Source organism: Triplophysa rosa, linkage group LG5 (genome assembly GCF_024868665.1).
Source record: "Triplophysa rosa linkage group LG5, Trosa_1v2, whole genome shotgun sequence".
Taxonomy (NCBI): domain Eukaryota; kingdom Metazoa; phylum Chordata; class Actinopteri; order Cypriniformes; family Nemacheilidae; genus Triplophysa; species Triplophysa rosa.
In genome coordinates this window covers 14,174,465-14,201,278 of record NC_079894.1, presented here as the reverse complement: position 1 = coordinate 14,201,278, position 26,814 = coordinate 14,174,465, and the positions used below count along the sequence as shown (strand labels likewise).

General features: G+C 43.8%; 1 protein-coding gene across 13 annotated transcripts in view; it reads right to left on the bottom strand.

The window, feature by feature from the left end:
* dlg1b (discs large MAGUK scaffold protein 1b) overlaps positions 1 to 26,814 on the bottom strand; it is a 100,440-nt gene that overhangs the window by 48,478 nt on the left and 25,148 nt on the right. For 6 of the 13 annotated variants that reach the window (XM_057334062.1, XM_057334063.1, XM_057334064.1 and 3 more), the window contains exons 4-5: positions 7,592 to 7,759; positions 478 to 594 (exon numbers count right to left, since the gene is read on the bottom strand). In XM_057334062.1, coding sequence (XP_057190045.1) covers positions 478 to 594; positions 7,592 to 7,759 — 285 coding nt within the window. Of the gene's footprint in view, positions 1 to 477; positions 595 to 7,591; positions 7,760 to 16,148; positions 17,234 to 26,814 lie in introns of those variants that run through there. The other 7 variants (XM_057334070.1, XM_057334069.1, XM_057334071.1 and 4 more) reach the window with 3 other exon arrangements.

The window sequence follows — 26,814 nt, the reverse complement described above, 5'->3', positions numbered from 1 at the left end:
ATCGCAGCACGAAATCCAGAAACTCTAAAAAAAAACATTAGCCATGCGCTATGGAAGCAGAGGAGCATTCTATGCATGACAGCATGCACTAAATGAATGCAACGCCAACAGCTTTCGCCCCTACAAAACACAGCCAGACAACCATTGCATTTAATACATGGTGATGTTTTAGACGCTACATATACAGATTCTAGAGGACCATGCACGTAAATAAAGGAAAAAGGGGGTACATAGTATGATTGGGGTGATATCACACTGTAGCGCGAGCATTAAGCCTGCCTGCTAAAAGATATGCGACTCATCATGAAGCAGCATCAATCAAGCTAATCACATAGAGATGACCAACACTAGAACGCACATGACTGACAGCCATATGACAAACACAGAACTGGCAAGCTGCAGTTTGGCTGCACCTAACTACCACTAACACACTGAGATGGCGAATGCCGCTTGCCATGTTTGAGGCATGACTGTTACCTGGACGGTCACAGGACTTTGAGGGTACGGGTTGGAGAGGGGAGTAAGTGGAGGAGGGGTACTCTCCTCATTCACTACAGTAGACGCCCCATCGAAGATGCATTCCAGCGATTCAACCTACAGAGGGGCATTGAACTCAGCGAATTACAATACAGACTTGAACTTGGGTTAAAAGTGTCTATAAGAAGCATATTAAATAATGTTTTAACACTTAAACTAGTAGGCTGCCTACCCACTGTACACAGCATTTTGGGGATCATAAGTGATAAAAATGACCAAAAAAAGCATCCTACCCAAAATGGATCTTCCTTGGATATTCAAAAATGCTGTATAGGTAGGCAGCTCACTAGGTTCTGAGACACAGCCTTAGAGTTGGCAAAACGGAGAGTGATAAGGACGAACCACAGACTTAATGCATCACTGAGATGGAAATGTTAATCCCACATGGCAACTGTGTGGACTATGATGGCTGTTATAACATACAAAAGACAAAATCAATGTAAATACATTAATATATGAACATACTTTTGTGAGAGAATGTCAGCCTTGAACTTTACCAGATCAGGAAAATGTGTTTTTGTTTATACACCACCCTTACTATGAGCTTGAGCGGTCTGCACCTGCAATGATTTCAGTGTAACACAAGGTGGCAACAGAACCCTCCGCTGCTGTCAGGAGTAAAGAAATAAAGAAATCTCCAACATTTCCTTCACCAAGTTATTATATCATTTTGTCTTGGTACAAATTAAAATGGCAGGTGATTAATCACTAGGAATGGCGCTATCTCCTAGTTTGTAACTCAGAGCTATGTGAATATATTCAGTTTAAATTTCCACCTCAGGCGTTTAATATCTGGAAAAATGACTCAGCTACAGTGAAAGAAGACATCCTAGGATCAGTGGCGTAGCGTCTGGGAATGATAGGTATGCAGGCGCATATGGGCCCGGGGGATTGGGGGCCCCCATCCGAGTTTTATTCATGGCCATACAATACTGTAGAAAAAAACTAGATTACTGATCTCAGATCTGGTGTACCTATTGACATATGTGAGTGGGTCCTACCCTAGAAAAATGTTTAGAGTGTAAAAACGAAGAGCGCGATGTAAGTAACTAAATGTTACTAAACAACTGTATTATCATATAAATGTTAGGGCCGTTCACGCGCGTGTAAAAACATGTGCAAAACTCTGGCTGCGTCACTTACTCCCTCTTTCTGGCGCTTGGGAGTTCACACTCCCTTGGGGTCTGCCATTACTATTTGAGGGTGATTGACACGCGTCAACATGTTAATAACACACCCGAGTACACAACCAATGTCCAGTAATGTGCAACGCGGTCGTTAACGGACAGATGTGGCCCGGTAAAAAAAATTATTGCATGGGCCCGGACCTGACTTGCTACGCCACTGCCTAGTATGTCATTACAAGTAAATAAATATCATAATTACATTAACATTTATTTCTTGGCAGACACTTTAATCCAAAGTTAAATGACAAGTAATATATTTTAGCAGTTTGTCATCATACCTTGGGCTGCGAACCCATAACCTTGGAATTGACCCTTCGCAAGCAGTTTGATTGACAGGCGATCTAACCAATCATAACGCCGATATTATGTGCCCCGTGACTGACCGCCATTTTGTCCGACAAACAAACCAGTCCGACAAACCTAATAATTATCATGACATAAAGCACTGACAAATAAACTTGGTGTAACATGAAAGTCATTAATCTCAGTGTGCAGATTACAGAAATAAAACAAAACTGTGGCTTTACCACACTCAGTAATTTGATAATGCAGAGTCACTGTAATAAACATATGATAAACATGTTGATTGCACTTAAACACTGTCTGTTTACTTACTAGACAATCTTTAAATAAATAAGTAAAAATATAAACTATTAATATATATCTTATATATTGTCTTTTATGATTGTGTAAGTGCTGCATGACGTTAGTAGTCTTGCCCCTTGAGGTAGCATTAATGTTAGCACACACAATATCTGACACTGCGCAGCATCATCCACACAAAACAGCCAAAATAGTCCCACACAACTGACGTGCTGTTCCTCTTTTACACTAAAGTTTCCACAGTGCCACGTTCTGTCGAGCCTGAGGTCATTGAACAACAGGTCAATGTACACATTCATTATATTAAATGCAGACGCGCGGGAAGTGCTTAGAGACAGGCGCAGCCGCAGCACGCATGTGGTGCAACGCGCTCTCTTCACTCGCAGGCAGTCACCACGAGAGAGCAAGCTCCCGTCCCACGTACTTTTGGAGAAAGCCGCATGGCGCGCATTTTCCATGCATTTTAAATGCTTTTGAGATGGTGCTGGTCAGCTCCGAGCTTTTATCACATCGCGATTTAATCGCAAATGCAATTAATCGTTCAGCCTTAGAAAAAATTGCTTTTTAATTTCAATTTCAAGGTACTTTATTGGCATGATTGCGTGTTCTTACAATATTGCCAAAGCATTGAACATATAACAAAAGACATACATTAAGACATACATTAAGTACAAACATGAGATTAAAAAAAAATGTTTTAACTAAGGTGCTGAGTAAGGATATGTACAGTAAGTAAACAAATTAAATATGGAAATAAAATCTCAATATCAAAAGTAGATTTCAGGCAGAAACATGAGAATGTAATAAAGTCAAGAGTGTAGATGTGCATTGATTGTAGCAGATGAAGGCAGTAGTTTGTTTCTGAGGTTGTGCAGCTGATAGATGAATGAAGCAGCAGCTGATGTGTGTCTCTTCTCCCCCAGTAACATCTGCATTCGCTCTGTTTCTGAACACCTATCAAACTCTGGCATGACCTTTGACATTTTGTGAAAGTGTTTCTCTCTCACATCTTTAAATTGATCACAATGAAGGAGAACGTGTGTCCCTGTCTCCACCTCACCAGTGTCACAGTGTGCACAGACTCGTTCTTCCTTTGGAAGCCATGTTTGTCTGTGTCTGCCTCTCTCTACGGCCAGACTGTGATCTCTGAGTCTGTATTTGGTCAGGATCCATCTCTGTTTCACATCTCCAACAGTGTAGAGATAATCTGCCAGATTGTATTTTCTGTTTAGGGTCCGATAGCATTCTAGTTTACTTTGGTTTTTACTTTCCTTTTCCAAATGATCTAAATATGACTTTTTACTTTCTTTGATCATTTGGTTTATTCTGATTTGGTTCTGTTCGGTTGTGCCGGTGTGAAGTTTCAGAGCCAGCTGGCAGAAGGGACTGGCTTTAGGTCTCAGCTCTTGGGTTTTAAGTGCTTCATATTGAAGTGTGTTAGGAGGACTTGAGTTAAGGTGTGCCCAGAATTTAAGAGAACGTTTTTGGATGTGTATTATCAGGGGGTATCTGTCTAATTCAGCCCTGCATGCATTATTTGTTGTAATAGTTGTAATAGTTAACAGAGAGATATATACCCAGCTTTAATGGACGTTCACACTATAACGATAAACGATAACCAAGTTATAACTTATAAAAATCTTTCAAAATGAAGGAGGATAGCGGAGTTCACTTCACAACTATACCAATACAGATACGAGACACGATATGTCAGGACGGCTCTCACTAAATCCTTGGTGTTTTGAGTCTGACGTCATCACGCAACCGTGTTTTTTCAATATTATCCGACTGCAATATCGGAGGCTGCACTCTCAGGACAGCACTTCTGGGGACGCACTTCTAGGACCCTAATTGGTTTTTACAGCGCCACCTACCGAATCGGAGTTAGGAGAGAACCGTAATACCAAGGACCGTAGTTTTTGAGGACCGAAAAAGTGCAGCTAAGACAGTATATCCACCCAATTCTAATTACTTAGTTTTTAAAAGGTTTATTACACACAAATACTATATTTCATGCAATTAAACCTTATTGCTAACAGCTGAATGTTGAGTAATTATTGTGACTAACTAGCATAATGTAATAAGTAAAAAAATTAAACAAGAAATCATGGTATTCCCTTTTTAGTCACTAGTTCAACCACATTTCAAGTACAGAGTGAAGACACAATGATGACTCTGGGCGCAGATTTAAGATTGTGTTTATTTAAAATCACAACTGAACAGTTGAACACACACACAAACACACACAAAAACAAAAAAACAATATAAATAAATAGACTTAAATTACGCCGAAGCCTAGTACTTGACCAATTTACATCTTTTGTCATACTACTGCCTGCACTGAGCTGTGTCCTTGAATAGACTAACGTTACACAGTACATTACAAAATCTAGCACATGGTTTTTAACAGTCAATTATCATGATGTCAAATGTAACTATCAATATTACAGAAACAGTGTCAAAATGAAGAGACATGCATCGTGGGATTAACAAATTGACTGTGAGCACGAGACAATTAAAACATTAAGATGAATTTAAATTACTTAGAACGGAAAAACAATGAGTATTTAACAAGGTTTCACAATGAAGAGTGCTACAGTTTATTGTGCTGGCTAGGTCTAGAATTAATAATCATCCCATAATCACAAAATCAACATTGCCAGTCGTGCTACAGTTTCGCTAAACAAATATACTTACAACTCGTTTTACAGCAGCATTAGAAGCTTATATTGTGGCTATATATTGCATTCAAGACTATTTAGCAACTCGCTTCGGCTTCATTAACTTTCCAATAATGTTAAATGTTTTTAATGTTGAACTAATACAAATTCATTCAAATTTGACACTCACACTCTGATTGTCGTCCATTCTGGAAAGATGCACTCGACTCGTCACTTCCGTTGTCGCAGGGTCCTAGAAATGCGTCCCCAGAAATGCGGTCCTGAGAGTGCAGCCTCCGATATTGCAGTCAGATACTACTCTGTTTTTCGGCAATTTTAACAATCATAGGTAGTTAAGATGGTTAGAGTAAGGTTAGGGTTAGGGTGTGGGTTAGGGTAAAGGTATCGTAACACCAAGGATTTAGTCAAAACCAACAAGCCACGCCCACGGATCTGACTCGAAACACCAAGGTTTTAGTGAGAGCCATGTCAGGACTCGGGTTTGATCCTTGCTCACTCCCTCTTTTCTTTTGTTTTGGTTTGGCTGTCACTTCCATGTGCGTTCTTGCACAGCTGCTCTCACTCACCCATTACGCTCTCTCGCGCACCTGTTCCCTTTCTCCTGATTAATTCTTTCCCTTTATATTCCCCTCTGCTCTTTTTCCCATTGCTATTGTGTTTTGCTGTTTTTGCTTTTCGCCGTGCCCAGTACTCACGTATATCTTGCCTAGTCTGATTCTGCTGTTGTGTTAACCCTTTGTGCCTAGTGTGTGCGCAGCTACCTGTGTTGGTGATCACCACCTTTTGCTCCCTGGACTGCCTTATCGGTTTGACTTCTGCCTGCCTGGTACCCCTGCTGCCTTTCTCTCCTGTGGTAACGTCCGTGCCTCGGTTGACCCCTGCCAGTCCGGTTTTCGAGTTGGCGCTCTCCGTTCGGATTACGTTCGTGCCTCGCCTGACCTCTGCCTGTCTGACCCAGATCTTGTCTTGCCCTGTTAACTACCCGAGCCCCGCCTCGGATGTCAGTTGTTTAGTTTGTTCCTTTTGTTCAATAAACTTTTAAGCATCCATCTGCTTTTGGGTCTCTCTCCGGTGCCTATACGATATTGTTGGATTCACTAATGTATTAAGTACAGACGGAAGCGTTCGGGAAGTGGTGTTTGAGGCCCGATTCACATTTCACGTCTAAAACCAAGCGGAAAACGCGAGCCATGCCTCTTTCTCTCTTCAAATGAACCGCGGTGCACGCGCGCGACACTCTGAAAAGTTGAACTATTTCCATCTCGATGTGGCACCGACGCGCCTAGGAAAATGTGCGCGTCGCGAACGCGTCGCCGTGCATCTACATTTAAAATAACGAATATGCGCGCGGAAAAGACGTGAAATGTGAATCGGGCATTAAGGCGGAATATAACGCTTATTGATATATTGCGAACAAGTATGAGCAAGCAAATAAAGATTAAGACACTGATGGACTGTTATTCTTTTCTTTACTGAACTAATATTTAAGTTTACTTTCGTTTTCAAAAAAGAGGGATCACGGCCGACCAAAAACTCTGCCCAAAGTTACTCTCGCTCTAAAATTGTCATTACTGGTTCATTCTCAAAAAACAGTGACTTTCTGACTTCAAAAAGTTAAAAAATGTAATTCCGTTTTCATGCCTAAAATGTTATGATTAGTATTCACCGGCATGATTACATTGTTACCAATAATAATGGGCAACTTCAATCTTGTTCCTTATTCAATTATTTTATTTTACTTGTTATTTGAATTGTAACACCAGTGACAAGGCTAATGGTGTGGTGACTCTCACAACAGTCTGGGCATAACCGTATTGACTTGGTGAAGGTGTGTCTGAGATGGATGACGGGTTGCGAGGTGGGCTTGAGGAATGAAAAGGCGCAGATTTAAGTGTGAGCAGTGAAGGTTATAAGTAGTGGCAGATGCTATTTGTTATCTATGTGTGTGCTGCTGGTATAGGTTCTAGGTTCAGATCAGGACTGAGGGGAAAGCTGCGAGGTCATACATCTAAAGGGTGCAGCGTTTCCTTGTAAACTGCGTTTTCCAAAAACGAAGTGTTCAGTCTGTAGGCATGCGCGAGTTTTCCCCAAACCATAATGGCGGTCTCCGTGCTGCTTGGTTGTGCAGCGTGACATACCCATTATCATTTCTCCAGAAAAAAGTATATTTACGTAAAAGTGTGTCAGAAGCATAAAGTTGCACAGCGCCACCTTGTGTACCGGGGTATTTCTGTTTTTCATTAAGCACCATCTATGTCAATGTAGCAAAATGCACTCGTAGCATGCAGCAAAAATGGCTGACCAAATAGAAATGCTACTATGGGACCTATGAAAGCAAAAGACATTCTAAAATGTGTGTGTGTGTGTGTGTGAGTGTGAGAGAGAGAGAGAGAGAGAGAGAGAGTGAGAGAGAGAGAGAGAGAGAGAGAGAGAGAGAGAGAGGGCTGAGGCACACAGAGTTAAAACAAACAGTATGGCAAGGCAAGGAAGAATTTACACAACAATGTGACATTGACAACATGGCAAATGTTGAAACAGGTAAACTAAAGTGCAAATCCATATTTCAAGGCTTTGGGAGCTTACCTTCATTGGGGAGATATGTGCGTGTGCCACGTAGCCATGGACATTCTCAATCTGGGAGAGGTTTTTCTCTGCCACCTGGACCAGCTCTGGCCCAGGAGCCTCATCAGTAAGCTGGGGCGAACTCTGCTCCTGTGGAGATCCTGTGTCTTCATCATGCTGCCTGTACTTCTGCATAGACCAATAGACGTGTCAGATAAAACAACTGAGATTTGAGAATTTTATTTACAGATTTGAGAATTTTGTCTTATTCTCCGTGACAACTGGTACAGATATTGGATGACAGAACAAATATGACAGTCTGAAAGAATCTCCACACATTTCATCATCTTACTTACTTTCATGATTAAAACTACAACAAGCGCAACAAGCATTGGGAAGGCATTTCATTTAAGGGATGGCAGATACTGTAATCCTTAAATTTATGGAAATCTTTGACTGATAAAGATCAGTTAAGTGTCTTTATGACTGTCCGACAGAAGTGCTTATGCTTCACTCTATTTCAGTGACAGCAAATAACACCCAACAGCAGAGATACACAGAGCAAAACTACAGCAACTTTTCTAGATGCTGTAAACAGGAAATCGTTTTTTATTTAACTGGTAAACAGATGTAGTTTCAAGAAATGGGTTTACAGAGACTAAATAAACTGATGAAGGTCAAATAAGCCGAAACAAGACCTAAAACATAAAGACGGTGGTTGCCCTGCCTCAGTAATACAGTGGTATCTGCTTACACAGAAAGGTAGCTGATGAGTTGTTTCCACACAGGCAGAGGATGGCCACAGTTGCTATGGCAACAGGTTTATCAGACACCGACTACTTCTCACTATAGGTGAACCTATGATTCAACAGCTCTTATTTAAAGCTGACACCAGGCTTATTGGACCAGCTCACTCAGCCAGCTGTAAGCATTTGCATGATGTATAATCAGTGGGCAGATTTGCATTTGTGCACTTGGCAAACACAATACCCAACACATACCATAACCATATCTTCATTAGTTTGTCATCATGAGTTTTTTCAACTGCATATTCTTTTCAACCTTCTCACTTGTATAGGCCTACGTGGGATGCGTCACCTTCAATTCAAGTATGTTCGGACAAGACAAACAGCACATTTAAGATGCAGTGTGAAGTAAAAAACAACTAGACAATGATCTACAGTATGGGCTGCTCTGTAATATACTTTGATTTGAATGGGTATCCATTCCATAATGGGCATAATGATATACTGTTATGAATCACCTTGCTGCATAAACGGACTAGAAGAACAGCAAATTATTCATTTGATGCATTGGACCCTTTGAAGCCGGTGGAATGCTATTTTCTAAACATTTTTAACTGCAATATTTCTTTATACTGACATTAAGCAACCAAACCCTGTGACTAAGCCTTGTGAACAATGAAAAGTCGCAGGGCTTTCTAAAATACACATCTTTTTAATGTATGTGCACAGAGCTCGGGAGGTGTTGTTTTCTCTTTACAATACAGCCACGTTATACAATGCTCCCTGAACATCCCGAAATGGTTTCATCGGTAAGACTAGCATAAAGAATTCCTATCATTAAGATTGTTTTGTAGGTGTTCAGTGTGTAGAGCAGGTGGGAGGACGCACATGATAGAAGGGGAGAACTCTCAGTCTTCCCTGATGAGCACAGAAGGAGGAGGATCTCCTGGCAACCACGACCACTCACAATTGAGTCATGGTCCTCTGTGGCTGAGGTAGGCAGCTCACTATTCAATCTGAGGCTTTTCTGGGACACACCTGATACTCCAGCAGTGAGAACTGGAATCCCGATAAAAAAACAGCCACAGCTCAACATGAGGCTGCACTAGAGGTTGTGCTAGACTTTTTCATTGTACGTCATTTTGACAGACAGGCTTGTAAAAAATCTGTCATAATCTATTTTAACCCGTCACTATGGTACAAGGTGACGTTACGTGCTAATTAGCATGTTTGTGACATCATCGCTATGTACATGTGTTTACTCTCTGAACTTACTGTGTTTTAATACAACTGAATACCCAATAAAGTTGAAGTCGTTTACATATTTAATGTTTCTGTTGTCAGACATAAAATAATAATTACAGGCAAATGTTTATAATCATATGTCCAGTCAGTAACAATGACAGGTGCTTGTAAACGCTGTTTTGTAATCATTCGTTCATTCATTCACAAGTTACTTTAAGATGCTGTTTGGTTATGAATGTGCTGCTTCTGCCGCACATTGAATGGAAACGACAGAGAGACATTTTTCCACTTGCTTAAAGTTAAGGTTTATCCAAAATGACGCTAGTCGCTGTCGCTCTCTGAAGGAAAAATATCTGTAAACACCACACCTGTGCGTGCCTGTGTGTATGTGTGAGCACGCGACACGGGGGTCTGATTAAAGTGACAGATCATGCATGCATTGCAGAATCAGATCCAGAAACAACGCCTCAAACAACGTTATCACTGTGCTATTATAAAACATGTAAAACGATTTTCAGTTCACTTTGAAACTATGGTGAAACAAATTAGACGGTGGTGGGCCATCATAGTCTAATGCCTTGTTTATTCTAGGGGTCGACCGACTATCGCCCTGGCTGATATTAAGATATTAAGCATTTTTATGATTATCGACATCGGTCATTTTCAAAGCCGATTTGCCGATAAATGTATTTATTTTTGAAACGTGCTATTTGGCTCTAATGCAGCCTCCTCCGTTGTAACACGCCAGTCTTTGGCCTGGCCTAGGGCAATGCCCGCCCACCGCCCATCTGATTTGCTGAAAGTCACGAGTCCGGCCAATCAACACGGAAGGCTGAAGACCCTGAAAGCATTGGCTAGCTCGAGCTGCTTCAGTGATCGCGCATCAGTTGACGGAATAGGCATTTGCACATTATTTTAAGTCATGCCAATTCACAAGTACAAACCACTTTAAAGCATCAAGTACTCGCGTGCTCTCAAAAGACGATCTTCAGTCAGTGCACTCAGGCAATGCGCACGGGACACAGCTTGGCGAGTAAAAACGTAAGCACAGTCGGATGTCTTCATTGAGTAAATGTTAACAGCATCTGTAATAAGTGTTATTCCTTTGTCTTAACGTGCCGCCACATCTTGTTTTTTTATTACTGCGGAGAAAGACTTAAATACTCCAGTAATTTTGGTCATACAAATAAGACTAATACATGATTCGAAACTGTGACTGATTAAGTTATCCAATTAATATTAATATTCTCTGATTATGTACAATGTATGAAAGTAAAGACAGGTGCAGTTTCTTCCGCATCAGCTCATTATGTGATCATATCCTATTTCACATGATCTGCGCAAGCCCCAAACAATGGCACAACAAAACAGCAAGATTATTCGTCAAATAAATTGATTTTACTGCGGGTTTGGCCGATGTCACGCGGCACATGTGCGGCGGATCTTCAGACAGTCCTAAACAAAGAGGAAACGCACATATGAGCAATTATGATAACCATTATCTTCATAGAAACAACTCCCTAAAACTAAGTGAATTAATATGTCAGCACCTGATCCTACTATAGTTGTGACTGGCAGGAAAAAAATGTCTAGGAAAAATTATGTACCAAGACATTTTTATTCATATTAATAGGAGATGATGAATACACCCGGCCTTGTGTTTACTAACAGGAAATGCACCTTCATTCTTAAAAACATCAAAAGCAACCAGAAATGTACTAAACTACAAAAAAATGACTAAGATGCATGATCAAAATATAAAGGATTCTATAACTCCCAAATGTAAACGCAAAAAGCCAGGTATCTGTATAAAAATAAATCAATTTCTGTTCTAAAAATAAATGCTAAACACAAGATATTTTTCCACTAAACGTGTACTGTACAGAAGAAACTTTTTAAAATTAAAAAGAAGTTCTTTCCTAGTCGAGCTTGCAGCTTTCATCATGTATTAGTTTGCAATTTAAGAAAAAAGTGAAGTTGCATGTTAGTATTAAAATAAGTTCTAAATGTTTCTCTAAAGGTCTCTTCCCAATTACACTGGCAACATCCCACTCACTAGAACATAAGCTCATCCTTTAGGATTAGGATAAAGACATTCAGTAAACAGAATTCTTTTGTCCTCCATTACATAGGGAGGCATCCGGTGTCACTGATGTAACAATAAGACAACAGATGATGATTGATTTAAGCCTTGAAACACCGAACATAAATATGTCTTTTCCAGAAAATCACTGGCAGTGTGAATGAACAAAATCTAACGATCCCGGGACAAATTACTGGACACATTTTCTGTGCATTTTCCAGGATCTCTGTGTGAAAAGGGCTATATTAAATGCAAGCTCCTAGTAAATAAGTTTAAATGTATAATTTATTGTAACAATTACATATAATGTGCCTCATCTCAACAACAGTCTTAATGCGTTAATTAACAAGTGTGGACACAGTACTGCAGTTAAACATGGTTAAACAGACCATACAGGATGATAACGCAACACTTCCAGTAACTAAATGCTTGCACAAGCCGTTGGTCCTAGTGTTGAAGGACAATACATTAAAATGAGTCTAAAACAAAATCTGGGGTGCTATGACATGGGCATTTATCCCATCTGTGTGATCAGATGCTAAAACTGTGCTGTCAATCTGACAGTCTAGACTAGAGAGCAGCATGCAGTATAAGCCCCTCTGTGGTCCCATTACTTTTTCATATGACTCTTCCTGTCATCAAGGTTTAACATGCTGGTTTCATTTCGGTGTGCTGGTTATGAGATAAAACACACCCTCCGAATCATGCTTTTGAATTGTTGCCATCTCGTCGTTGTTATAGAACACCAAAAGCAACTAAGGCAATATATAAACAAACATTTTTACCAAATACAGTAGGTCTCTTGAATAAGGGTTAGGAATGTGAATTGTTATGTTTTTACATTTTTATTTATTTTGCTGAGGTGGATGTTGTGTATTGTATTGTTATGTATTGTGATGCTGTGTTTGTTAATTGTATCGTTGATTGTATAGCGAGACCAAAGACAATTTTTCAGCCAAGGCTGGATAATAAAGTACTACTAAACTAAACTAAACTAAACTAAGTAGTGTGCATTTATCCAACCAAACAAGTCATCTTAAACGGCAAACAAACAAACAAAGCAAGGAGATTCTCGTAAGCAGCTGAAATCAGAAATCTACAGAAAAAAGGGTGAGAAGTGCATGAAGGGTACAAAATTCATTTCTTTGCCACATTTTGTCAATGGTGGATAAATACCAATTTTAAATGACAAAATATGATTTTGTCTTTATTACAATATGATTATTTAGCGGTCCTTGCACATTGCATTTTATTTACTCACAAATTCTCATTTTGCTACTCTGGTGCTTGAGAATTGTTACTTTCGGATTCTAACTGTGTGTTCATAAAAGTTAACTGTGTTGATGTGCTGCTGATAAATGAGGGTATGTAGCTAAGTCTCGCCATTGTTAAATTGAAGTCCCAAGACAGAAAGTGACAGAGACAAGGAGGCAACCAAAGCTATCATAAACTCCTATCTTCCTTAAGAATCTAAAAATAGAAGCCGTACATTCAGCCAGTGTGTTCTGGAACAAAGGACAATTGACTGAGAAATTAGTATTTAGGAGAGCAGCGGTTCAAAGGCAAGAAAAGGCTCTCTCATGCATCACTGTCACACTGCTGTTTTCACCTCCAGTTAAAAAAATGCTTTGCAAAAAACTGATTTTTTTATTGTAAAAAAATCTACACACAATAATCTTGCTCCATTTCAGGATCGCACAAAAAGATTAACACGTTCGAGAGAGCTCACTCACTGAGATCAAATAAATTAATAATGAATATTCTAATTGAACATCAATCCCAATTCTAATTGAATCAATGGTCTGTGCATTACGGATTTAAGAGGTTAACGCCATCATTCGAGGTGGCATGGTGGGACACCATATGGCAACATACAGACAGCAATCACGCCAGAAACCAAAAGGACCCTATAGATAAATACTGCCAAATGTTATTCCAATAATATACTTCTAGTTTTAGTGACTAAATAATCATTTGAATTAATAATACAAAATCATCAGGCATAAGTGTGGGCAAAAGTGAAATATTCGAGAGTCTGATAAAAACACTTAACCATTATCAGCCACTACAACGTGTCGCTGATTTACAAAAGTCAACCAGCAATGCCACAAATACGTCATAACATGAATTATAGAACAGTTAGCTCCAGTCCTCTAGTTTGGTTTAGTTTTTATTTAAAAAGTGCCGAGATTTCTCAGCACTGTAACATTTCACTGTTTGTAATGTATCACTCCACTTGTCTGTGTTTGTGCCATTCCAGACAAGCTGTCAAATAGGGCTGTGTATTGGCAAGTGCCTCCCGATATGATACATATCACGATAGATGGGTCACAATACAATATATTGCTATGTATTTCGATACGATACACATTTGCGATATATTGCAATACTTTAAATAGAAAACATAAAAAGTAGAGCTAGAAATACAAAATGTGCACCACCTGGGGTTTTCTGTAAGGATAAGTGTAGAAACATCCCTTACCTCTGCAGAGTGGCCATGATGTGCGATGCATGGACCTTTAGATCAGAGGTTTGGGTTCTCAAACTGTGGATTGCGCCCCTCAAGAGGGTAGCACAGGGGAATAAGGTGGCTCACGCAAGTCACTTGGCTGTTGTGGTGCATTACAGTTAAAACACTGAACATGGGCAGTATAAAACCTCTGGTTCATCCGTGCTGTAAATGCGCTGGTGTCACATCCGTGAAAGCACAATAAATGTCATTGTTACTTTTCTTAATAAACTTTTTGTCTAATGCACTGCAGTAGCCAAGTGACTTGTGTCATGACTTGCGAAGCTTACAAACAGCATTATTTTATTATAACTCATTACTCCATGACTTATTTTGAAAACCAAAGCACCCACACATCAGCTCTGAGAGCTCCAAGCGTTCTTATATTTTTCACCATGCTCGCTTCCACTTACTTTTGGCTGTATGTATATGACATGATTAAAAAAATTATCGATAGTAGAGGTATCACTATCGATACACTATTGAAAAAAAAAATATTGCAATAGTTTCATGTATCGATATTTTTGCACAGCCCTACCTGTTGCTGCTCAGCAACACAAAACGGTTGATCCTGCTTTGACATCTTGTGAAACTTTGCTATGACGGAAAATACTAAACAAAATATCTAGCCACAGTATCTTAACATTGGAACTGATGTATAAAATTAGATCTCACTTAAATTTGTACTGGAAAAAACAAAATTGACATTAAAGGAACAGTTGACCCAAAAATTGAAATTATGTCATCATTTACTCAAGTAAATCTGTATAATTTTCTTTGTTATGATGAACACAGAGAAAGATGTTTGAAATAATGCTTGTAACCAACAGTTCTTGGCCACCATTGACTACCATAGTAAGAAAAATTGCTTTATAAATTTCTTTGTTCTGTTAACAACAAAGGAAGATATTTTGAAGAATGTAGGAAAGCAAACAGTTCTGGGGCACTTTTGACTACCATTGTAACTTTTCCTACTATGGTAGTCAATGGGGTCCAAGAACTGTTTGGGTTACAAGCATTCTTCCAAATATCTTTCAATGGAACTGGATCTGGAACAACTCATGGATGAGTAAATAGATTTTTTTTTGCTAAACTGTCCCTTTCAATATATGAATAGTTTGGTTCCAAAATGAGATAACTCGGTTAAAAAAAATTAAAAAATCTTTTATTTTCATTGTACGTTCCATTTAAAATCAATCAAACCGCAGTTGGTTTGTTTTGATTTAAGCCACAATAACTCAAAAGATACAGCTAACTAACACAATAAAAACATGATAACATATTCAAAACATGATTTTAGAATTTTTTTATCTCATTGTGGAACCAAACTCTACATATTTACATGTATAATTTAAATTGAGCGTAGTCAAGCTACAGTCTCTACCTATCAATGTATATGAACCAATGCACAAATCGAATATCATAAGGAATACACATGACATTTCAGGTTCAGTCCAATGCAACAGTATAAACATGAAGGTGTTTCACACATGTAATTCTGCAAGTGAACCCAGTGAAATGTTTGATCGGGAAGTTCTTCTGCTGTGTTAATGCCAGAGCTAACATGCACTGTGTATATTACTGTGACACACTCTCATTAAGGAGCCACAGCCTTTACCCTGAGCTAATACAATGAAATGCATGCAATGCTTACTGGAGAGCAGAGAGTGTTAACTAGAGTCAGAGCAGAGATAAGCCAATGACTGATTAAAAGAGAAAGAGCTGTCAAATGGGGAAAGACATCACTGGCATATGCATTGACAGCTATTGGTTCAGGGTGCTTTAATACCACCAGCCAAACACTTCCACAACTACTATCTATAGCCTATATATCCCTACTTTTATCTATAGAGGAGATCTCTAAGACAACTCTTATCTCATCAAGTTGATTATACGTGTGGCTTGCGGTTGAGTCTCTCTTCTCTTTTCTCGCAGCTGGTGAGAATAAACTGTTGCCAACAACTCTTGGATACAGGATATACTCTTGCCACCCACCTTGCATCCAAACATGAGCGAGATGGTGCTGTTTGTACAGGCCACTTTACAATGGCACAGCATGGGCGAGAAACAGTCCAACTTCCTGATGCTGGGCGACATTTTCTCGCCGCTATTGCAGCTGAGCCGCTCAGCCACAGACGAGCCGGAGAATCGCCTCCTCGAGCGATACTTGCTCCTGCCTCTCCGGCCACCTCCTGCTCCACCACCTCCCCCTGCACCTCCTCCTCCTCCGGCCCCTCCACTGCTGCTGCTGCTGCCCGCTCTCACCATCCACCCTCATTCCTTGTCTCACTCCATCACGCCAGGGAAGGGACAGCCAGTCTGCTTCCTTCATCCAGCGAGATGTCCACACTTTCCCCTCTCCGTCGCCGCTGCTCCCCTTCTTCTGATGTCTCTTGGTCGTCTTCTGTTTTACCTGCTCACAATGGAAAATGCCTTTCTGTCCTCCTACTGGTCTTCTACGCTCCTTTATTCACCTTCTTGACAGGCGAACTCACAGCTGTCAGATACAGTGGAGATGTTTACACGGAGGCCCCGTTGGAGCCATGCTGTCTGTCCGAGCGAGTATACGTCCAGTTTTTAGCTCTTTCAGTTAACGCTTATCCATCACGCAAGACGCGCATTAGGCAGCCGGCTCTTTTCCAAAAGAGGGATGAAGAATGCCACAGCGAGCACAATGAGCGGTAAGAAGTGAGGAGAGCAAGAGAAGAGGAGGAGAGATGAGAGGGGAAGGTGGGAGGGGAAGCTAAAGCTTTTGCAGCGCGTGGGGTTTGTCACATGGGCTCCGTTAAACAGGAGTTGGGTTGAGATTCTCAGCGTGGGTGCTCTACGTCATTTAATACATTGAGAGAAAAATCTGTAGCGGTTACCAGTGAGACGGACAAACTCATAGCCATCTATGGAGGAGGAGGAGCGATAATGGAGTGACTTCATGCACGTTTGCATGGAGGAGAGAAACAGGGGGAGGGGGAGCACGGAAACTGGCCAATAAGACCACGGAATGTCATTGGCAGCTGACTGGACAGTCTTGCTGTGACCTTTTTCATACGACATGGAGAATACCGCCTATACCGATACAAGAAAGAAAGCTTCATGTGCTCATTTAAATCAATTATTCTTGTCATTTCCCTTTCATTATCTATAATAAGATGCCCGTGGAACAGACACACAAGTCAAACCACTCAGGTCACTGGGCAGTAGGGCACAGTAACATGGGGGAGGGTCTCCAATGACAAACATCTCTCCAATGACTTTGCTTCAGGAAAACAGCAGTCAAGCCAAGAGGAGCTATTAAGATCCACTTCATATTCGGTCATCACAATATGTGCATAAATGGCACTATATTCGGTCAGCGCAGCAATATTACTATTAAAATATTACGATTTTTTTCCATAAGAACCCACTGGTGGGCCGAGACCCATGCACGACAGGGCCACTCTTTAAACGTATTCTTAGACCATGTCCACATTAATATGTTTTCGTTTAAAATCAGAGTTTTCCTTTTAAAAACGCTCTTCGTCCACACTCACGCTTTCAAGCGTTTTCCAAACACATATCTACGTGCATGAGTAAAATGTAAGACACTTAAACCTGTATTATTTCTGTCAGGGGTTTATTTACTTTCTGCCTTATTATGTCACGGAAATGCAGAGGAAAGGCACAGAGGTTTTTTAAATGGACGGACAATGTGGCACAAGACTGTAAAGTTGCAAAAATGAAAGTAAAACTGAGTTATTAAATATTACGTCTCCTAAAATGCAATCTAAATTATGAACGGACTAACATAGACACTACCAAACTGAAACTGAAAAACAGTCAAAACAACCCTGACCATAACACAATTGAAAATGTAATGGATTTGTAATGGTTATAATGTGATTTGTATTGGCTTTAATGGAAACTATAAGGGTGTCTACTAGTATGTGATGGATTCTATTGGTGGGATGTATTCAAATAACTCCAACTGGTCCACAGCATGTTGTATTCTCAGCTCTGTTTTCAAATAATATATATATATATATACAGTATATATATATTTATATATATTATTACATATTTTTTGATTTTCAAAAAAAAAGTATATATATATATATATATATACACATATACATACATACATATATATATATACATACATACACATATATATATATATATATATATATATACTGTATATATATATATATATATTATTAGAAAACAGAGCTGAAAATACAACATGCTGTGGACCAGTTGGAGTTATTTGAATACATCCCACCAATAGAATCCATCACATACTAAAATTTGCTAACATCATCTGTGGCTCTAGTCTATGATTCACCTATTTCTATTTTAAGTATTTTTTAAAGGTACAATCTGTAACCGCATAAAAGGAACCACCAAAACTGCTAGAAATAGCAAAGGAGGCGTGAACATCAAACTTATCCATCAAATTTAACCAAAAGCATTTCATCTGGGCAACTGTGGTTGGTAACATTGGAGAAATTTTTATAATCTTGATCTTAGCTTAGAATCCAAGTACATCTTGTATTTTTGCTCAAGCAGATATTTTTCTGAAATTAACTTTCATTTAGGTTGTTACTATGGTACAGACTGTTCTGGGCTGTGTTTCCCATTGTAAGCCTAGGTTGATCGTAGCTCCATTGGTGACAATGGTTCTAAGATCAACATAAAGTTACACTACTTTTGGGAAAGGATGTCCTGGTTGTTAGAGGGGGTCTCTGCTTCAATACAAACAATAATACAACTTTTTCTCGGTTTCAGCCAGTAATGAGCATGTAAGAACTTCCTCTGAAGCCTAATTTAGCAGTACCCTTGTCACCGGTACCTCAGCACTGTAAAACAGCAGACGTAATATCTACCCTCCATTCGGACCAAATTTACCGTTAATCAAATTCTTGTTTCAATCACATTCTTATTTTTAAATGGTGAGCAAGACATCACAGAACTAATCATGGACTTAATTGCAAACCTCCGCCTCCATGGATGTCAGTCTGCGCTAGATCTGCAGTGGTGGGCAGATAAGTGTGCAGTGCCCACAAGGATGCCTTTGGGGAGTGTGAATTAAATGCACACAGCTCCCCCATGTGGACTAAATCTATACTGCATGAACCAAATGCCATGGGTTTGGGATTTGCATATATCGTCAGACTATTACATAACATGCACTGAGCCCTTCTCAGACAACACAGAGAGATTCTGAGCCACACAGGTTTAAAAAAGTGGTGCTATATTTGTTTCTGTGTGGTCCTACTTCTAGAAACTGTGTGCAGCTCATATGACCACACTGAGCCTTTATTTTGCATCATCTGCTGTCAAATCATTTTTAGCAAAAATATATATATTGCAAGGAGAGGGAAGCAAATTAATTGAAATGTCTTGTCTAAATTGTCCTGAATAACAAAGCTGTTTAAATATCAAAAGTGTCAACTGCTTTCTTGAGGAAAAACAATGACGTTTTATATTTGCAACACTGTCCTAAAGTAAGAATAAAACCTCCATGTGACTGATCCACAGGTAGTGGAGAGACAAAGCCCTACAATTCCTATTCTGTTAACTGGGGCTTGGCTGAAATCCCATGACAGACCTCACAATGACTCTGTTTGTGAGCAGATCTGAAAGCAAGGAAGACATTGCAGTGATCCCTGTGGAGGTATCAGCATCTGCACTGCAAAGATCACATGAGACTCCTCATTCCAATCCACTCCCATGACACATACAACAGCCCTCTGGTAAACAAAGCAAAGGAAAGCTGCACTTTTCTTCAGTCCGATCGGACTAACACTGCATGTTGAATAGTTGAAACATGACAAGAATGCAGCAGGAATGACATCATGAGATCAAGGGGAAATGGTTCCCTTTCTGTCAGTCTCTCGACGTTGTGTCGAACCGACAGAATGGGGTTTGTCTGGAGAACCTATCATCTTCTGAGTATTTAGAAAAGGCCAATGAAAATTGGCGAATGAAATTTGCATGCCGGACTCCTCCCCGGATATCCGGGTATAAGAGGGAAGCCGGCGTGCTCATTCATTCACCTTTTGTTCTTCAGAGCCTACGCATCGGATGAGCTTCTCTACGATCTTTGGTGATCATTTTTCTGCTGGAATCTACGACGCGGACAGCAGACGGTCCCTTCCTGCAGTGTCTCTCCCCTGGGCGTCTCGGCAGTTCTGGAGGTGTTTGAACAAATTTCCTTTCTAAAAGAGCAAATTTCTCCAGCGTGGCATGTCCCGCTGTTCTCATGGGTGCAACACACTCATCGAGGAGGGGGACGGACACGATGCCTGCTTCCAGTACGCTGGGGCAGACGTTGTGGATACGTCCTGCTTGCACTGCGGGCGGTGATGATTCAGACGTTGCGTCTCGTGTTCCCACTGTGTTCCCACGGGACTCCACGAGGTGACACCACCTCGTTTGCTCCCCGTTCCGTGGCGGCAGGACTACGGCCCTGACGTCCGCTATGGCAAGCAGCGAGGGTGATATGAGGATTACTGTGAGCGATAATCCGCCAGCCACTGGCTCACGGACCGTTCACACCTCGTCTCGCTCGTCTGACCGTTCCCCAGGAGACGGTCCGCCGTCTTATTCCTCAATCACGTATTCGGACACGATGCATGATGATGAGATGTCTCTTGCAGCATCGGGGGGTGACGTACTGCCATCCGACTCCAACGATTCCTCGGGCTCCCTCCCTCGGGGGGTCGAGCCCAGGAAGAAGCGGACGTCGAAATGTCAGCCATGCTTTCCCGGGCCGCCGTGAGTGTTGGGTTGCAGTGGCACTGCCTCTCCCGGCGCTCGCGGCTGGCTACATGGCGCCTCGGGTTTGAGCGCGGCTCCAAGCCGCGCCCGCCCCCAGTGAAGTGTTTACCGGAAGTGCATGAGGAACTTAGTAAGACCTGGAACGCCCCCTTTCCGGCACGTTTCACGTCAAACAAAGTTCTGTCACCCTCTCTTCCCTCGAAGTTGAGACAGCTGGAGGATACGTCGTTCTCCCCCAGGTGGAGTATGCCGCCGCGGTGCACTCGTGCCCGTAGGCGGCGGCTACCTGAAGGGGGGGCTCGACCTAGACTCCCGTCCAAAGCATGTGGGGTCTCGGCATCTCTGGTGTCGAGAGCTTACATTACGGCGGACCAAGCTGCCTCCTCTCTCCACGCTATGGCTCCTGCCAGGCCAGGGCGTTGAGAGAGCTCCACGAGGGTAAGACCGACCCAGCGCTTATGCAGGAACTCCGCGCCGCCACCGACCTCGCTCTACGGGCGACCAAGGTGAACACGCGGGCCCTGGGTCGGACGATGTCCACAATTGTGGTCCATGAGAAACTCCTCTGGCCGATCCTTGCGCAGATGAGTAACGCCGAGAAGGTCCGCTTTCTCGATGCACCCGTCTCGCACGGGGAGGCTGGTTGGTGTTACTGTCGAGCCGCAGCAGCCCTGCTCACCCCCCGCCCGTCGATGGGCGTGAGACCCGCACACGGCCTCCCCCGGAGGGTTCTCGACAGTAAAGAAGCGAGAACTCGACTCGGCCGTCGAGTCCCATGCACTGTCTGCTTCCCAGCAGCCCTGGTCCTCTTTGAAGCCCTCCAGCTCTGGCGCCCCCCACTCAGGCGGCCCCCCTGGAGTAGACAGCGAAGAGGAGACCATCGCCCCATCAGCAGCCGCGGCGAAGCGGCCCTTATGGGAAGACCTCAGGGGGATCGAGTCTACCATTGGGCCCGACCCCAGCCACATCGCTGGGAAGTCGGATAGGGACAGATCCTGCCCCGTCTCTCCATCTGCTGGCCCCCTCCGGGGAGCTAGCGCCCACTTACTCTCAAAAAGAGAGTTTCATCTCTCTCTGGGTTATCACAGCCGCTCCCACCCTCTGCACAACGGTGAACGGCAAACTCAACGTTGCGTCATGGCGAAGCGCAATGTCGAGTATAAACACCAGCCCTCAGCACTCTCAGTCAGTCGCCAGGCAGGAAAAACAGCAGAGCCAAATCCGTACTGCTAGCCATCGAACCACCCGTCGGGGGACGATGAAAAGGATCGTACCTTTAGTCCCCCTGTCTCATTCTGGGAGCCTGTCCGGCTTCCCAGACTGTCAGGCTGGCTAGGAAGACGATCCGTCTCGGCTACGCGATCCAGTCGCCTCACGCCCGCCAAGTTTCAGGGCATACGATATACCTCAGTCAGAAGCTAGGATGTTCCCGTACTTCGGGCCGAGGTGGCCACCCTTCTGGTGAAGGGAGTGATCGAGCCGTCTCACCAGCCGAGATGTTCAACGGGTTTTACAGCCTGTACTTCATTGTCCCCAAGAAAGGCGGGGGGGTGCGCCCTATCTTGGGTCTGTGTGTTCTGAACAGGCTCAATAACTGACTTTCAGGTTGATCGCGCAGATCCCTTAGGGAAGGAGGTGTGCGGGTACTAAACTATCTCGACGACTGGCTCAGCTTGGCGCACTCTCGAGATCAGTTGTGTACACACAGGGACCTGGTGCTCCGGCACCTAGATCGGTGGGGCTACAGGTCAACTGAGAAGAGCAAGCTCTCCCCGGTGCAGAGCGTCCTCTTTCTCGGTATGGAACGCGACTCTGTCCTCATGAGCGGTCCCGCTCACCCCCCACGGGGGGCGCGAGACCTGCGACGAGGAAGCCCGCGCCCTCGCGACCTCCCAGAGTCAGTGCGACTGACTACAGAGCGCGCCGGATCAGTGTTGAACTGCCTGAAGCTCTCAGGCAGTCAACGGTCCCCCTGAAACATTTCAGAGGCTCCTGGGATACATGGCATCCTCGGCGGGGGTGAACCTCGGGTCGATGCACATACGACCGCTCCAACACTGGCTACAGAGTCAAGTTCCTTGGAGAGCGTGGCACACCGGCAGCAGGCGTATGGTCATAACGCTTTTCTGCCGACACACCCTAACCCCCTGGTCTCCCATGACCTTCTTGCGGACAGGGGTTCCCTTAGGGATGCCTCCCTGTAGGGTTGGGGTGCCGTGTGCAACGGGCATGCAGTGTCGGGGAGGTAGACGGGCCCCCGCCTGCGTTGGCATTTCAACTGCCTAGAGTTGTTGGTTGTGCTACTTGCATTGAGGAGGCTACTACCTCTCGTGCAGGGCAAGCACGTGCTGGTCCGGACGGACAGCACAGCTGCTGTGGCGTATATCATTGGTGGCATTCGCTCACGGCAGCTAACATGACTCGCCCGGCGCCTCCTCCTCTGGAGTCAGCAGGTGATCAGTTCCCTGCGAGCCACACACATCCCAGGCGTCCTGAACCAGACAGCCGATGCGCTCTCTCATCAGTTGACGCCTCGCGGAGAGTGGCGACTCCATCCCCGTGCAGCCGGCTCATTTGGGAGCAGTTCGGCCAGGCACAGGTGTTCCTGTTGCCTTCCCGGACTCCACCCATTGTCCGCTTTGGTACTCCCTGTCCAAGGCAACCCTTGGCACGGATGCCCTTGAGCACAGCTGGCCGCGGGACAAACGGAAGTACGCTTCCCCCCAGTGAGCCTCATTGCACAGGTCCTGTGCAAGGCCAGGGAAGAGGAGCATCAAGTGGTACTAGTTACGCCCCTTTGGCCTAACCAGGACTTGGTTCTCGGAGCTAAGGCTCTGACAACAACTCCCCCCTGGCCGCTCCCCCTGGTGAACTGCTTCCCCAGGGGAAGGTGCATGTTACGGCATCCCAGGCAGAACCTGGTCTCCATGTCTGGACGGGACGAGGAGATCCTGAGTGACCCACCCCCGGTCTGGTTGGGACGTCACTCAGGCTAGGGCTTCGGCCACTGGGCAGCTATACGCCCATAAGTGGCGCCTCTTCTCATCCTGGTGCTCTTCTCGGCGAGAAGACCCACGGAGTTGCTCGGTCGGGTACGAGCTGTCCCTTCCTCAAGAGAGACTGAGGAGTAACCTCTCCCCCTCCACACTGGGAATGTATGTAGCCGCTACGGCCGCTCAATCATGACCCAAGTGCTGGGTAGCCTCTGGGACAGCACGACCTGGTCATTAGGTTCCTAAGGGGCGCGAGAGGGTGACCACCTTATCCGCACTCTGTACCCTCTTGCGACCTAGGTGGCGGGCCTCAAGAGGCCCCGCCCCCTTCGAGCCTCTCGGGGTTGCCGCTCTTTCTCAGTCTTGATAAAGACGGCTTTCCTGATGGCGCTCACCTCCAAGAGGGTAGGGGATCTGCAAGCACCCTCCGTGTCCACAGATTGCCTAGAACTCGGGGCCGGGATTCTCACGTTATCTTGAGACCCCGCCCCGGCTACGTGCTCAAAGTTCCCACCACTCTACCGAGAGACCAGGTGGTGAACCTGCAGGTGCTCCCCACCGGGGAGGAAGACCCAACCTTTCCGTGTTGTGTCCAGTACACGCACTGCGCCTCTACTTGGACCGCACGCAGAGCCCAGAAGCTCTGAGCAGCTCTTTGTCTGTTTCGGAGGTCAGCAGAAGGGAGGGCTGTCTCCAAACAGAGGCTGGCCCACTGGATCGTGGATGCCCTCGTTAGGGCATACCGATCTCAATTCGCCCCTGCCCGTTGAGAGTGAGGCACACTCCTCATGGGCACTGGCTTAGGGCGCCTCTCTAGCAGACATCTGCAGAGCTGCGGGTTGGGCTATGCCCAACGACTCCGTGAGGTTCTAATACCTACGCACGAAACCGGTGTCAGCCCGCATCCTGGCAAGGTGTAGGACCGGCAGCCGGTAGGGCGTACACCTGCGAAAGCCCTTCCCCCTTCCTTAGGGGGATCAGCGGCTATTACGCCTCCCCTCTTTCCCCCACTGGGTAAAGAGCAGGCATTTTATCCATCACTAGCCCCTTCCTCGGGGCAGGCTGGGCAGAGCAACCCTGCCCCCTTAGGCCGGGGAACAGTTGAGTTATCTCCCACATAGCTCTAACCGGACCTAGTGCTCCAGACGTGGTAACCCCCCCTCCGTGGGCTGTTCCGTCTGATGTATCCTCATGAATGGTTCCCACCTCGGCAACCCATGACCTCCCTAGGTGGACTCCCACCTTGCGGTTAACTCCTGCAGTCCGCACATTTTCCCATGAGTTCTCCCTTGTTGGTGAGACCATGTGGTGTCTCCACTAATTCCTCCCTACGGTAGGTAGTGGTCTCTGCAGCGTTTTCCCCCCGGGGGGAATAATGCTTACCCAGTGGCCCTTACAGTGCCGGGCGGCTTCTCGCCATTTAGAGAACTAGACCTCCGCCCGTGACGGCCGGTGGCAGGGGCTTCCCAACTTTGTGGTAAAGCTCTGGGTCCCCCTTCCTCTCCACTGGATGGTCATAATTTCTTGTTAGCGTCTTCGTCTGACTCGCCCAGGCCAGTCAACGTCGCTCCGCTAGAGATTGTGATGTGGCTCAGTGCTGTGGCGTCTTACATAGGAACCCCATTCTGTCGGTTCGACACAACGTCAAGAGACCGACAGAAAGGGAACGTCTTGATTACGGATGTAACCTCGGTTCCCTGATGGAGGGAACGAGACGTTGTGTCCCTCATGCCACAACACTGGCCGCCCACCCCAGCGGTCGGGGGAGGATGCTTAAGGCTCCTCAGACCAAAGGTGAATGAATGAGCATGCAAATTTCATTCGCCAATTTTCATTGGCCTTTTCTAAATACTCAGAAGATGATAGGTTCTCCAGACAAACCACATTCTGTCGGTTCGACACAACGTCTCATTCCCTCCATCAGGGTACTGAGGTTACATCCGTAACCAAGACGTTTTCTTTAGGAAAAATATCAGACAAGGGGTAGATACATGAATACCATAATTCATAAGAGTATTACTGCACAACCACTTGAAATATTTTTACAGAAGTTTGTTTAGCATCCATTTGGTGAAAACCAAACCATCCCATATCACAGATTATTTTTGAGGACTGATTTATCAAATTGCCTATTGGCTGTCTTTGGCAACATCATTTTAATATTCATTATTTACAGTTTGCAGTCATGTTTATCTTCAGCAGTCTCATCTAACTGATGTAAATAAAAAAGTCTGAAGCACCTTCTAATACCTCAAACATTCTATTTATGGTTTTGACCATCACATTTTCATTATCTTTACTACAAGCCAAATGCAATACAGTCTCTATAAATCTCTGAAACATCTGAACTAAAGCAATAAGTTGTAACATATAAAGGTCTGTGTACTTTCATGACAGTTTGCTCCTTTGAATATTTACTCTACCAGCCTTTAACCTGGTTTGATCTTGTCAATAAATAAAAGAATGACCCATCGGAGCTGACCAGCAGGTTGTTGGCCTCAAACTCTTTATTTTTAGATAAGACAAAATTGTTTTCTGAGCCACAAAATGCATAAGAAGCAAAAAAGGAGAAAAAGAAAGCTTTGTGTCTTCATCCCCATGTACATAATGACTTGGCAAGCAGGGACCTGAGAGACCCTCAACTACATGGTACTGTGTAGCACTTTGCATTCATATAAAAATTACATTTATGGTTGTTTGCAAAGCATTTACTATTAATGAGACCGCTCAGGATATTATTACTGCAAAAAGTACAAACTTTGAGGTATAGTTTATTTTCTGCCTCAGAATCAATTAAATATTTCTGAAGAACTACTCATAGTCTGGCAGATGAGATGTAATTTATTTGACTGAAGTGATTAGAGCAGACTGTAATGCCCAGAGGAGGAATGGTCCAGATCAGAGCCAATGAG